The sequence below is a fragment of the Oncorhynchus clarkii genome, chromosome 29 (assembly GCF_045791955.1).
Source record: "Oncorhynchus clarkii lewisi isolate Uvic-CL-2024 chromosome 29, UVic_Ocla_1.0, whole genome shotgun sequence".
NCBI lineage: Eukaryota > Metazoa > Chordata > Actinopteri > Salmoniformes > Salmonidae > Oncorhynchus > Oncorhynchus clarkii.
Window position 1 is genome coordinate 5498585 of NC_092175.1, and position 15667 is coordinate 5514251.

Sequence of the window (15667 nt, forward strand, 5' to 3'; positions counted from 1 at the left end):
AGAGAGAGCGCGCGAGAGAGAGAAACCAGGGGAGAGAGAGCGCGCGAGAGAGAGAGAAACCAGGGGAGAGAGAGAGAGAGAGGGGAGAGAGAGCGAGCGAGAGAGAGAAACCAGGGAGAGAGAGAGGAGAGAGAGAGAGAGGAGAGAGAGATGAGAGAGAGAAACCAGGGGAGAGAGAGAGAAACCAGGGAGAGAGAGAGAGCGCGCGAGAGAGAGCAGGGGAGAGAGAGAGAGAGAGCGCGCGAGAGAGAGAAACCAGGGGAGAGAGAGAGAGCAGAGCGCGAGAGAGAGAGAGAGAGAGAGAGCGCGCGCGAGAGAGAGAAACCGAGAGAGAGAAACCAGGGGAGAGAGAGAGCGAGAGAGAAACCAGGGGAGAGAGAGAGAGCGCGCGAGAGAGAAACCAGGGAGAGAGAGAGCGCGCGAGAGAGAGAGAGAGAGAGCGCGAGAGAGAGAAACCAGGGGAGAGAGAGAGAGACGAGAGAGAGAGAAACAAGGGGAGAGAAACCGAGAGAGAGAAACCAGGGGAGAGAGAGAGAGCGCGAGAGAGAGAGAGAGAAACCAGGGGAGAGAGAGCGCGCGCGAGAGAGAGAAGCCAGGGGAGAGAGAGAGAGCGCGCGCGAGAGAGAGAAACCAGGGGAGAGAGAGAGAGCGCGAGAGAGAGAAACCAGAGGGGGAGAGAGCGCGCGCGAGAGAGAGAAACCAGGGGGGAGAGAGAGCGCGCGAGAGAGAGAAACCAGGGGGGAGAGAGAGCGCGCGAGAGAGAGAAACCAGGGGAGAGAGAGAGCGTGCGCGCGAGAGAGAAACCAGGGGAGAGAGAGAGAGAGAGAGCGCACGAGAGAGAGAAACCAGGGGAGAGAGAGAGCGCGCGAGAGAGAGAAACCAGGGAGAGAGAGAGCGCGCGAGAGAGAGAAACCAGGGGAGAGAGAGCGAGCGAGAGAGAGAAACCAGGGGAGAGATAGCGCGAGAGAGAGAGAAACCAGGGGAGAGAGAGAGCGTGCGCGCGAGAGAGAAACCAGGGGAGAGAGAGAGAGAGAGAGAGCGCACGAGAGAGAGAAACCAGGGGAGAGAGAGAGCGCGCGAGAGAGAGAAACCAGGGAGAGAGAGAGAGCGCGCGAGAGAGAGAAACCAGGGGAGAGAGAGCGAGCGAGAGAGAGAAACCAGGGGAGAGAGAGCGCGAGAGAGAGGGAGAGAGAGCGCGCGCGAGAGAGAGAAGCCAGGGGAGAGAGAGAGCGCACGCGAGAGAGAGAAACCAGGGGAGAGAGAGAGAGCGCGAGAGAGAGAAACCAGGGGGGAGAGAGAGCGCGCGAGAGAGAGAAACCAGGGGCGAGAGAGAGCGCGCGAGAGAGAGAAACCAGGGGGGAGAGAGAGCGAGCGAGAGAGAGAAACCAGGGGGGAGAGAGCGAGCGAGAGAGAGAAACCAGGGGAGAGAGAGCGCGAGAGAGAGAGAGAGAAACCAGGGGAGAGAGAGCGCGCGCGAGAGAGAGAAGCCAGGGGAGAGAGAGAGCGCGCGCGAGAGAGAGAAACCAGGGGAGAGAGAGAGAGCGCGAGAGAGAGAAACCAGGGGGGAGAGAGCGCGCGCGAGAGAGAGAAACCAGGGGGGAGAGAGAGCGCGCGAGAGAGAGAAACCAGGGGGGAGAGAGAGCGCGCGCGAGAGAGAAACCAGGGGAGAGAGAGAGCGTGCGCGCAAGAGAGAAACCAGGGGAGAGAGAGAGCGCGCGAGAGAGAGAAACCAGGGGAGAGAGAGAGCGCGCGAGAGAGAGAAACCAGGGGAGAGAGAGAGCGCGCGAGAGAGAGAAACCAGGGGAGAGAGAGCGCGCGCGAGAGAGAGAAACCAGGGGAGAGAGAGCGCGCGAGAGAGAGAAACAAGGGGAGAGAGAGAGAGCGTGCCGAGAGAGAAACCAGGGGAGAGAGAGAAGGTGGTTGGAGAGTGTAAAAAAAGTGCACTAAACAGAAGCATAATGGAAAGAAGAATAACAAACTTACCCCGTGTAGATTCAGTTTCTTTGTATCCCCTTTGAATACCACCTGTGAAAAAGCATCGGTGATTACCGCTAGAGTTGTGAGACAAACATGGAATGAAACAGGTTTTCTATTCACAAGATGAAGGAGCATTTAAAAGATCATTGGGATGGTTTTGCTCTCAACACTAGGGGGCCGGAGACACTGTGAGGATTGATGTGGGACGGTCTTCATTGCAGTTACAATATATTTCTGTAATGTATTCCTGAGATTTTAAACAACTCTCCAGGCATTGTGCTTCTGATTATATGGACAGCACGACTGCAAAAAAGGTGACCTGGAAGGCACCCTGAGTTTGTATGCAAACGTGTCATGAAGTAATTGTGTTATAGGTGCAGTGTGTTGAACATGACTGACTTATAGAAGACAAGACTTCAGGAACGTGACTTTTTTGTGGTGTTGTGACTTGACTTACCGCTTTGTATCCAAACCTCTCTCGCCGAGCCTGGTGCCTTAGTTTACTGGGAGGGAGGAGAGCAGAAAGAGAGGAGAGACTTTTAGTACAGCTGAGTAAAAAGAGGGCAGACAGACAGTGGCGTCTTCAATGCACCTGTCTGTAGTCACCCTAGAGGTACATAAGCTGAAACGATTGGCCCTAGTCAAAATTGTATTTTTACTTTTAAAGTGCATTGATCGCCAAATAATAATTCTGTGTAAAAATAAATAAATACGGTAGCACGTTTTCACCAAACAGATGTAGTAAAGGGACTCGTGCCCGCTGTGCCCACTCAGTTTCAATGGGCATAATGCCTCTGCTTTCCTCTCCTCTCTGCCACTTTTGAAAGGACCACATTGTGGAGCAAAAATACCCCAGACACAGTGCTGTGTTGTTCACACTGAACACAATCTCACTTCATTAAGGCTCAATAACTCTTCAGACCCAGAGCAGTCTCCAGTTACCACTGTCGTATGTCCTCTTTGTCACAACACAGATGAAAACAATAGACATTTATGTCTTAAAATGTGCATGTGTGTGTTTTGTTTGTGTGAGTGTGTGTGAATGTGCATTTGTCTACTGTGTGTGTTTGTATAAGTGTGTGTAGGGCCCTATTAAATCAGTTTTATTTTTTGCCTGATTCCGTTGAGTTTTTCCCCAAATTCTGTTTTCTCCATTTAGTTATTTCAGGTTTCCATTTTCCAGTTTTTCTTTGGGTTTTGCTCTCAAATTCCCACTTTTTAAAACCATCCAATTGAGTTGTTTTGTGAGTCCACAACAATGCTTAAACCACATCAGGAGACCACTTTTTGAGGGCTGGGATAAATAGAGAAATTGAGATTTTTGTGTGTAGTTACCCTTTAATTGCAGTGTGCAATTAGCAAGAGGCTGTTGTCTAGTGTGTTTTTTTTTGTGATGGTAGAGTTTGCAAAACAAATACCCACTGGATTGATGCAAATAATAATGTTATAATTCTGCCAGGTAAGCATAGGTTACTTTGTAGTTAACATTTGATTTAGAAGGTTTTTGGGAAAGGCACATTTCTATCTACCAGAAGACTTTTCATTAGCATCATTGCTAAAGGCTACACAATGTGGTAGACACCGCACATTCACAGACCAGAGCAATTCTCATTGACTCTTCAGAAAGTTGCAGGAAATACAAATCACTATTTATAGTCTTATGATAAACTTGGGCAAATTAATTCATTTTCAATACATTTAGTTGAAGCCTTACTAAGTTGAATACATTTTTGAATATTGTTGAATTCCGTTTTAATGTCAGGATTCCGTGATCCAGTCCGCGTTCTCTGCATTGCGGATTTTATAGGGCCCTATGTGTGGGAGGTTCAGGATAGGAGGAGGACCCTACGTTTACTTCCAACCGTGGGGCTGCTGCCTGAGGCCTTAAATAGACTCAGGGACAAACCAGGCTGATAATCATCTGCAGCTGATTGTTTGAGTTGGGAAATACTTAAGGACAGAGGAAACAGAGGGACGGGTGAGGAGTCCCCCATGAAAACAATAGCCTGGACCCGATTCTAAAGAGCTTTTTAGAGAAGCCTTAGTCACAGTAACAGTAATAACAGTCACACACACACACTCATGCAAACACATTTCGGACATTTCAAGATCCATGGGGATCTACACTGAACAAAAATATAAACGCAACATGTAACAATATAAGGAAATCTATGGATTTCACATGACTGGGAATACAGATTTTGTTGGTCACAGATACCTTTAAAAAAAAGGTAGTGGCATGGATCAGAAAACCAGTCAGTATCTGGTGTGACCACCATTTGACTCATGCAGCGCGACACATCTCCTTTGCATAGAGTTGATCAGGCTGTTGATTGTGGCCTGTGGAATGTTTCCCCACTCCTCTTCAATGGCTGTGCAAAGTTGTTGCATATTGGTGGGAACTGGAACACTGTCGTACATGTGGATCAAGAGCATCCCAAACGTGCTCAATGGGTGACATGTCTGATGAGTAAACAGGCCATGGAAGACCTGGGACATTTTCAGCTTCGAGAAATTGTGTAGAGATCCTTGCAACATGGGCCTGTGCATTTATCATGCTGAAACATGAGGTGATGGCGGTGGATGAATGGCACGACAATGGGCCTCAGGGTCTCATCACGGTATCTCTATGCATTCAAATTGTCATCAATAAAATGCAATTGTGCTCGTTGTCCGTAGCTTATGTCTGCCCATACCATAACCCCACCACCACCATGGGGCACTCTGTTCACAACATTGACATCAGCAAACCCCTCGCTCAAACGATGCCATACACACTGTCTGCCATCTGCCTGGTACAGTTGAAACCCGGATTCATCCATGAAGAGCACACTTCTCCAGTGTGACAATGGTCATCAAAGGTGAGCATTTACCCACTGAAGTCGGTTACAACGCCGAACTGCAGTCAGGTCAAGACCCTGGTGAGGATGACGAGCATGCAAATTAGCTTCCGTACGATGGTTTCTGACAGTTTGTGCAGAAATGATTTGATTGTGCAAACCTACAGTTTCATCCGCTGTCCGGGTGGCTGGTCTCAGACAATCCTGCAGTGAAGAAGCCTGATGTGGTCTGAGGTTGTGAGGCCGATTAGATGTACTGCCAAATTCTCTAAAACAACGTTGGAAGTGGCTTATGGTAGAGACCTGAACAACCAATTATCTGGCAACAGCTCTGGTGAACATTCCTGCAGTCAGCATGCCAATTGCACGCTCCCTCAAAACTTGAGACATCTGTGGCATTGTGATGTGTGATAAAACTGCACATTTTAGAGTGGTCTATTATTGTCCCCAGCACAAGGTGCACCTGTGTAATGATCATGCTGTTTAATCAGTTTATTGATATGCCACACCTGTCAGATGGATGGATTTGATAACAAAACGATACCACGGTAAAGAAAGTAGGCATATCAGCCAAAGTCACACAATGGCACTTGATCCAGAATGAGAAACTCAGCTACTGCTCTATTCAATCACTGGGCATCTTTTGAGTTCAATTTCATTACGATTCACTGATGTGGTCATCCTGTCTGGGTTGGCGCCCCCCCTTGGGTTGTGCCATGGCGGAGATCTTTGTGGGCTATACTCAGTCTTGTCTCAGGATGGTAAGTTGGTGGTTGAAGATATCCCTCTAGTGGTGTGGGGGCTGTGCTTTGGCAAAGTGGGTGGGGTTATATCCTTCCTGTTTGGCCCTGTCTGGGGGTGTCCTCCGATGGGGCCACAGTGTCTCCTGACCCCTCCTGTCTCAGCCTCCAGTATTTATGCTGCAGTAGTTTATGTGTCGGGGGGCTAGGGTCAGTTTGTTATATCTGGAGTACTTCTCCTGTCCTATTCGGTGTCCTGTGTGAATCTAAGTGTGCGTTCTCTAATTCTCTCCTCTCTTTCTTTCTCTCTCTCGGCGGACCTGAGCCCTAGGACCATGCCCCAGGACTACCTGACATGATGACTCCTTGCTGTCCCCAGTCCACCTGACCGTGCTGCTGCTCCAGTTTCAACTGTTCTGCCTTATTATTATTCGACCATGCTGGTCATTATGGCCATGTTCTGTTATAATCTCCACCCGGCACAGCCAGAAGAGGACTGGCCACCCCACATAGCCTGGTTCCTCTCTAGGTTTCTTCCTAGGTTTTGGCCTTTCTAGGGAGTTTTTCCTAGCCACCGTACTTCTACACCTGCATTGCTTGCTGTTTGGGGTTTTGGCTGGGTTTCTGTACAGCACTTTGAGATATCAGCTGATGTACGAAGGGCTATATAAATACATTTGATTTGATTTTGATTTGATTACATTTGAAATGTTTTACATCAGTATTTTTTGATCGTCAGTATTTATGCTTCAATGCATACTGCATACTTTAATTAACCAATTATTCAATCATGTTATCAATTTGAATTTGTCTTTACTAATCAAACGACATAACAACATAATGATTATAGTGTATTTGAATGGTAAATCTCTATTGATAAACTGGTAAAATCAAGATGTACCCTAGGCCTATTCCACCTCAAAACGCACAAGAAAGAGTATTTATTACCGTCTCATATTGTTCTGAAATAATTTCTGTAGTTAGAAACTGATAAGATTATCATTCCTGAAACATTCTTTTGTTTAAATAGAATTTGATCTCTGATAAATTAAGCTAATTGTTTGCACCCCAATTGGAAATTTGAATTTATAAGATTTATATATCAAAAGTGTTGGAAAAACTTGTCATTAATCAACTGACTGGCTTTCTTGATGTCTATAGTATTCTCTCGGGTATGCAAACCAGTTTCCGCTGAGGATAAGGATGGGTCACTGCAACCTTAAAGGTCCTCAATGATGTCACCATTGCCCTTGATTCTAAGCAATATTGTGCTGCTATTTTTATTGACTTGGCCAAAGCTTTTGATACGGTAGACCATTCCATTCTTGTGGGCCGGGCTAAGGAGTATTGGTGTCTCTGAGGGGTCTTCGTGCTGGTTTGCTAATTACCTCTCTCAAAGAATGCAGTCAGAAAATCAGCTGTCTCAGCCACTGCCTATCAGCAAGGGAGTACCCCAAGGCTCGATCCTAGGCCCCACGCCCTTCTCAATTTACATCAACAACATAGCTCAGGCAGTAGGAAGCTCTCTCATCCATTTATATGCAGATGATACAGTCTTATACTCAGCTGGCCCCTCCTTGGATTTTGTGTTAAATGCTCTACAACAAAGCTTTCTTAGTGTCAAACAAGATTTCTCTAATCTTAACCTTGTTCTGAAAACCTCCAAAACAAAGGTCATGTGGTTTGGTAAAAATAACTTGTACTTGGGAGTATGGCTAGACGGTGCACTGTCGTTCTCTCAGCACATATCAAAGCTGCAGGCTAAAGTTAAATCTAGACTTGGTTTCCTCTATCGTAATCGCTCCTCTTTCACCCCATCTGCCAAACTAACCCTGATTCAGATGACCATCCTGCCCATGTTAGATTACGGAGACATAATTTATAGATCGGCAGGTAAGGGTTCTCTCGAGCGGCTAGATGTTCTTTACCGTTCTTTACCATTCGGCCACCAATGCTCTTTATAGGACACATCCCTGCACTCTATACTCCTCTGTAAACTGGTAATCTCTGCATACCCGTCGCAACCCACTGGTTGATGCTTATTTATTAAACCTTCTTAGGCTGAGATATCTACTGCAGCCCACATCCTTCTGCCAGTCACATAAAGGTTCCCAAAGCAAACACATCCCTGGGTCGCTCCTCTTTTCAGTTCGCTGCAGCTAGCGACTGGAACGAGCTGCAACAAACACTCAAACCCGACAGTTTTATCTCAATCTCTTCATTCAAAGACTCAATCATGGACACTCTTACTGACAGTTGTGGCTGCTTTGTTGTCTCTACCTTCTTGCCCTTTGTGCTGCTGTCTGTGCCCAATAATGTTTGTACCCTGTTTTGTGCTGCTACCATGTTGTGTTGCTACCATGTTGTTGTTATGTTGTGTTGCTACCATGCTGTGTTGTCATGTGTTTCTGCCTTGCAATGTTGTTGTCTTTATGTAGCGTTGTGTTGTGTCTCTTGTTGTGATGTGTGTTTTGTCCTATATTTATATTGTACAGTCGTAGCCAAAAGTTTTTAGAATGACACAAATATTAATTTTCACAAAGTCTGCTGACTCAGTTTGTATGATGGCAATAGGCATATACTCCAGAATGTTATGAAGAGTGATCAGATGAATTGCGATTAATTGCAAAGTCCCTCTTTACCATGCAAATGAACTGAATCCCCCACAAAATATTCCACTGCATTTCAGCCCTGCCACAAAAGGACCAGCTGACATCATGTCAGTGATTGTCTCGTTAACACAGGTATGAGTATTGACGAGGACAAGGCTGGAGATCACTTTGTCATGCTGACGGAGTTCGAATAACAGACTGGAAGCTTCAAAAGGAGGGTGGTGCTTGGAATCATTGTTCTTCCTCTGTCAACGATGGTTTCCTGCAAGGAAACACGTGCCATCATCATTGCTTTGCACAAAAAGGGCTTCACAGGCAAGGATATTGCTGCCAGTATGATTGCACCTAAATCAACCATTTATCAGATCATCAAGAACTTCAAGGAGAGCGGTTCAATTGTTGTGAAGAAGGCTTCAGGGCGCTCAAGAAAGTCCAGCAAGCGCCAGTACCGGGGCACCACCAGCACAGAGCTTGCTCAGGAATGGCAGCAGGCAGGTGTGAGTGCATCAGCACGCACAGTGAGGCGAAGACTTTTGGAGGATGGCCTGGTGTTAAGAAGGGCAGCAAAGAAGCCACTTCTCTCCAGGAAAAACATCAGGGACAGACTGATATTCTGCAAAAGGTACAGGGATTGGACTGCTGAGGACTGGGGTGAAGTAATTTTCTCTGATGAATCCCCTTTCTAATTGTTTGGGGCATCCGGAAAAAAAGCTTGTCCGGAGAAGTCAAGGTGAGCGCTACCATCAGTCCTGTGTCATGCCAACAGTAAAGCATCCTGAGACCATTCATGTGTGGGGTTGCTTCTCAGCCAAGGGAGTGGGCTCACTCACAATTTTGCCTAAGAACACAGCCATGAATAAAGAATGGTACCAACACATCCTCCGAGAGCAACTTCTCCCAATCATCCAGGAACAGTTTGGTGATGAACAATGCCTTTTCCAGCATGATGGAGCACCTTGCCACAAGGCAAAAGTGATAATCCCATTGAGAACTTGTGGTCAATCCTCAAGAGGTGGGTGGACAAATGAAAACCCACAAATTCTGACAAACTCCAAGCATTGATTATGCAAGAATAGGCTGCCATCAGTCAGGATGTGGCCCAGAAGTTAATTGACAGCATGCCAGGGCGGATTGCAGAGGTCTTGAAAAAGAAGGGTCAACACTGCAAATACTCTTTGCATCAACTTCATGTAATTGTCAATAAAGGCCTTTGACACTTGTGAAATGCTTGTAATTATACTTCAGTATTCCATAGTAACATCTGACAAAAATATCTAAAGACACTGAAGCAGCAAACTTTGTGGGAATTAATATTTGTGTCATTCTCAAAACTTTTGGCCACGACTGTATTTATTTTTTATATTTAATCCCAGGTCCCCGTCCCCGCAGGAGGCCTTTTGCCTTTTGCTAGGCCATCATTGTAAATAAGAATTTGTTCCTAACTGACTTGCCTAGTTAAATAAAACAAATAAAAATATAGTCTTCCATAAATACAGTACCTAACATTCGATTTGGACCTTCATTCCTCCTAACAATGAGTAAGACATGAGGAATCCAATAAAAGTATCAAAAGCCACCCACACCCCATGCCTATCTCACACCAACAACCAGTATCAACCGTTTTTCACATTTTAGTATAAAAAAGGAATGGAAGTTTTGGTATACCGTGCAACACTAGCAGACAGACAGATAGATAAATAGATGGAGGGATATGTTTACCTGATGAAGTAGCAGCAGAAGATGAGACTGAGGACGAAAACGAAGACTCCGGTCCCGAAGATGACCATGTAGATGTTAAGAGGAAGGTCCTGGAACGCCACGGCAGACATGATCCCTAACTTCTAGCCCCCGACCTGCTGTGACCTCTGATCTTTCCCCTCTGACAGTGAACCAGACACACACACCCTGGAGGGAGACACACACAAACATTCAATAATTTCAGAAAAGCGTGCACGTTAAGAATGTTGATTACAAAAAAAGAATGCAAGCACGCAAACAAACGCACGGTACTTACGCCAGAATAACACAACACATACACACGGTAACACATTAACAGTAAGATACCCAGCCCGTCTCTGTTGTGGGTGAGGGATAAGACAACAGGCGCTGACAAAGCAGGAAGTGATGCAGTCTGTGGTGAGACATACTGTAGCTCAGGTGCTGTGAAGCTGGCAGGATATGAAGTTGCCAATAGACACTGATCTAAGGGCAGTTTGTATCTAATGTTAGGTGGGATTGGGGGAGGTGAGCTGATCCAAAACTGTGACTTTTGTCTATGTAACAGTATTGCTTCCTTCCCTCTCCTCGCCCCAACCTGGGCTCGAACCAGGCACTCTGCACACATCGACAACAGCCACCCACGAAGCACCCACGCTATTAGCGCGCACCACTGCTAACTAGCTAGCCATTTCACATCGGTTACATCTATAGGGGCTTACTGATGCCCTAGTCTTCTGATGTACGACTGTACAGCATGAATACAGAATAGCTGTATTTTCAGGCCCTGGTCCAAGTACAACAACCTGCTCACATGCGTACACACACGGCATGCACACGGTACACACTGCCCTAGGTAAGCCCTTGACTGTTTATATTCCTAAACTCTATTGGTCAAGCAGCACATGTTCAGTTTATTGGCTGAGAGAACAGAGATCACACTGCAGGTGTGTGTGTGTGCGCAGTGTGTGTGTGTGTGTGCTTGTGCGTGCACTCTGAAGCACAGATGTTGGTGTGGGTCACTGTTAGAAGAGCCACTGGATATGAGAATGTGATTTCCAAACACTTAATCCACTTTTTTCCCAAGATAATTTGAAGGCAAATATATAAGTGTGTGTAATATAAAGTATAGAATCAATAAGTTTACTCTTGTCTGTTGTCTCAATTTACCATAAAACAGACTTGGATATCAAGAACTGTTTGCGCACAAAAGAGAAGTTGCGCACACTGCATACTTACAGTGACGTAAAGTCACCAAGGGACAATGACATTCCGTTACTGACGATCATATCATTTATTTTCACCGGAGGATATGTGTCGTCAAAATGTCCAATGTGTTAGTAATAGAAACGATTCTATAAAGTGATGCAAGTAGACCTGGTGTTAGGAGCGAAATTTGCGCATATCATACAATAAAATAAAAAAGTCACATAGTGGTGTCAGCTCATAACTTGTTCTTGCAAAACCATCAAAACAATGCAATATCACACAGTGGTAAAGTTAATCTTTTGAAAAACAAGAAACGTTAACAGAAACAAATGTGTTATGCGTAAAATTATTACCGTTATAACGAAGAAGGCTCACAGACTGCCCCTCGATGGTAGAACATGTTGATTCTTCATAAACACCCGTGGTTCGTCGTGAATGGATGCGGCTCACAGCTGGACTATACATTCTTCATTCGGTAGGAATTTCTCTCTCTCTCTATGGTCCTTCTTTTCCAATGTCCCAACCAAAACAGACATAAAGATGAAAATTTTGCCTTGAGGTATACTGCCACTTTTAAAAAAGACAAAGAAAAAAGTTGGCATAGAGATGCAAAAGGAGTCGACCGTGGCTCGTACCTTACCACATCTGTAGGCAATTTTACTTCTTGATTCTACATCTTATTTTCGTAACGCGAGAAGTCCTGCCTTGGTATTGTCATACACAACATTAACGTTACAGCTAATTCCGTGAGGGAAGCCTATTCATTTAAGGATCCGCCCCTTTCTTTTTCCAATTTTCGCCTAAAACGACATACTCAAATCTAGCTGCCTGTCGCTCATGACCTGAAGCAATTATATGCATATTCATGATACCATTTGAAAGGAAACACTTTGAAATTTGTGGAAATGTGAAATTAATGTAGGAGAATATATCACATTCGATCTGGTAAAATATATATATTTTTTGTACCATCATCTTTGAAATGCATGAGAAAGACCAATATGTGATTTAGGAATCCAGGCGCAATGTAGATTTTGGCCACTAGATGGCAGCAGTGTATGGGCAATGTTTTACACTGATTCAATGAACCATTGCATTTGTTAAAAATGTTGTCTCAAGACTGCCCAAATGTGCCTAATTGGTTTATGAATAACATTTCAAGTTCATAACTGTGCACTCTCCTCAAATAATAGCATGGTATTCTTTCACTGTAATAGCTACTGTAAATTGGACAGTGCAGTTAGATTAACAATTTAAGCTTTCTGCTAATATCTTTGTACTGGGAAATGTTCTTGTTACTTACAACCTCATGCTAATCGCATTAACCTACGTTAGTTCAACCCACCAACCTTGTAGAGGTATAAAGTGGAAACAATTCATTTTTCCTCGCCTTCTCTCATCGAGCCAATTTGAGTTGAAAATAATTGTACCAAAATAAAAAGAAATGTAAATGTATAAACATTATTTAAAGCGAAAGTGTAGTAATGCAAGTTTTTTTTTAAAGGTAAACAAAATATATTGAATGTATGATAATATGAAGAATTCAAACCTATTTAAAATGATTTTGAAATCATTCAGTTCAAATCATTCAGTTGATGCTTGCATATACACCTTACCTGTTGCAAATACACCTTATGAAACAGCAGAGACACACACACAGGAACAGGCACACGTATACACATACGGGCGCTAGCACACACACTCTACACATGTACATTGTAATATTGTTGTATAGTGGTATCATACATTTTGTGTTGTGGATATGTGGTGTATCTCAGTGTTTGACGGTGTATGACAGATATGACAGTGTTTGCTGTTTTATATTTTGTTTTGTGTGTATTATAAGTGTCTTAATGTGTATGGACCCCAGGAAGAAGATAGCAGCTAATGGGGATCCCTAATAAAATATCAATACAAATACAAATAGGGTGTGTGGTCCTCCCACTACGACTCGGGAAACCATGCAGTTTATTAGGGTGCCGATGAAAGAAGTTATGATGAACTTCACAGGGTGTGAATGTGCCAGGTGTACGGTGTTTCCTCAGACACCTTGGTGCGGCTGGCTTCCGGGTTAAGCGGGCATTGCGTCAAGAAGCAGTGCGGCTTGGCTGGGTTGTGTTTCGGAGGACGTACAGCTCTCGACCTTCGCCTCTCCCGAGTCCTTACGGGAGTTGCAGCGATGAGACAAGACTGTAACTACCAATTTGATACCATGAAATTAGGGAGAAAAAGGGGTGAACGTTTTTTTTAAAAATTAAAACAAAATAACAAAAGAAAGTGCACAGTGATCAGCTTGATGCTGCTTTCCAATAAATATTGAGGGTCTCATGACCCTTGACTGCCGTTTGACAAATACAAATATTCTCGCTCTTATCAGTATCATGTAGATGAATCAACTCGCACAAAATACTCACACAACTGTGTCTGTGAGCTGTTGGCTAGAACTCATGTGCGAAAACCAGACTAGGCACATTTGCTATTTAATGCAACCGTTTTTGTGACAAAACTATCGATAGAGGTGAAACTGTGATGGAAACACATTGAACTTTAGATTTTTATTCGATACACTATACAAATATAGTGTGTGGTCCTCCCACTACGACTTGGCACAGAATGGCACAGAATTATGCCAATCTGTATGTGGGTTGAGAAGAAGATGATTTTCAGCCCTAACAACTCATTCTTGTGCCATATCAAGCTCTGGAAACACTTTATTGATGGCATATTCCTTCTACTCCAGGGCACAGCAGAGGAACTTAATCAGTTCCACTCCTTCATCAACACAAGCTGTAAATATCTGAAATTCACCCTCACCTTTGATGCGCATTAAACACATTTTCTGGACATTTTGATAAAAAGGGAGGGGGTGGCTTTAGCACAGACCTATACAGGAAGCCGACAGACAGGAATTCCCTGTTACGCGGAAATAGCTTCCACCCTACACCCCTGAAAAAGAGCCTCCCTAACAGCCAATACAGTCGCATATGCAAGATCTGTAGCACACAGAATGACTATGAAAAACAAGCTGGATCATTACAAAAATATATCCCAGGATGACAGCCTTACGCCCAAACCACCCTGCCTCCCTGACCAACGAGTGCCATGCTTCCTTCAATACTCCCCACTTACCAAACAGATCAACCATATCATTAAAAAACACTGCCACATCTTCCATACCCTCAAGAGCATCAGCCCAGTCTCATAGATACTAAAATAGGTATGATATCTTTCTTTTGGTATGGTAAGACATAAGACAGAAGGTTACTTAAGGCAAAAACTTAAGGAGGTTGGGTAGGCGTATAATGCCAACATCTAGCAACCCAATGGTAGCGTGTTCTAATCTCTTCACGGACAACTTTAGCTAATTAGCAACTTTTCAACGACTTACTACTTTAACTAAAAGCATTGTATTTGTAACAAAACACCCACTAAACCCTAAACCTCAACTAAATATTGTAATAAATAATGTGGAAATTGAGCAAGTTGAGATGACTGCTTAGAGTAACCCTGGGTTGTAAAGTGTCATGGTCAAAACATATTGATGCAGTAGTAGCTAAGATGGGGAGAAGTCTGTCTATAATAAAGCGATGCTCTTCCTTCTTAACAACACAATCAACAAGGCAGGTCCTACAGGCCCTAGATGTCGCACCTTGACTACTGTTTAGTCGTGTGGTCAGGTGCCACAAAAAATGACTTTGCAATTGGCTCAAAACAGGGCAGCACGGCTGGCCCTTGGACGTACACAGAGAGCTAATATTAATAATATGCATGTCAATCTCTCCTGGCTGAAAGTGGAGGAGAGATTGACTTCATCACTACTTTTATTTATGACAAGTATTGACATGGTGAATGCACCATCTGGCACACATCTTGGACACCCATGCATACCACACAAGAGGTCTCTTCACAGTCCCAAAGTCCAGAACAGACTATGGGAGGCACACGGTACCACATAGAGCCATGACTACATGGAACTCTGTTCCACATCTAGTAACAAGCAGTGCAATTAGATTAAAAAAACAGATAAAAAAACACAGCGGAGACTGTGAAAAAACACAAACATTGGCACAGACACATGCATACACACACACACACACACATACAATAACATACGCACTGCACATACCCATGGATTTAGTACTGTAGATATGTGGTACTGGTGGAGAAGGGGCCTGAGGGCACACAGTGTGTTGTGAAATCTGTGAATGTATTGTATTGTTTTAAAATGGTATAAACTGCCTTAATTTTGCTGGACCCCAGGAAGAGTATCTGCTGCTTTTACCCTTCCCCTAACCCTTTTAACGAACCCTTCCCCTAACCTTAACCCCTAACCCCTAGCCTAGCTAACATTAACCAGGTAGCTAACGTTAGCGTTAGACACCTAGCTAACATTAGCAACAGCAAATTGGAATTTGTAATATATCATACATTTAGCAAATTCGTAACATATTGCACATTTTGAAAATTCTGAACTTATTTACTTTTGCAAATTTGTAACATCATAGTTCTGTTCTCACACAGGTTTGTTGTTGCCGACACAAACTTCCCTTATTTGAATGATTTATATGATCGG

General features: G+C 44.3%; 1 protein-coding gene across 1 annotated transcript in view; it reads right to left on the bottom strand.

Moving 5' to 3' along the window:
* The window catches only part of LOC139388345 (RING finger protein 122-like), a 26188-nt gene extending 14399 nt beyond the window's left edge, over positions 1-11789 (bottom strand). The window contains exons 1-5 of the mRNA XM_071134961.1: positions 11735-11789; positions 11448-11597; positions 9889-10074; positions 2435-2480; positions 1984-2025 (exon numbers count right to left, since the gene is read on the bottom strand). Coding sequence (XP_070991062.1) covers positions 1984-2025; positions 2435-2480; positions 9889-9998 — 198 coding nt within the window. The 5' untranslated portion in view covers positions 9999-10074; positions 11448-11597; positions 11735-11789. The remainder of the gene's footprint in view (positions 1-1983; positions 2026-2434; positions 2481-9888; positions 10075-11447; positions 11598-11734) is intronic.
* Between the last annotated feature and the right edge of the window lie 3878 nt (positions 11790-15667).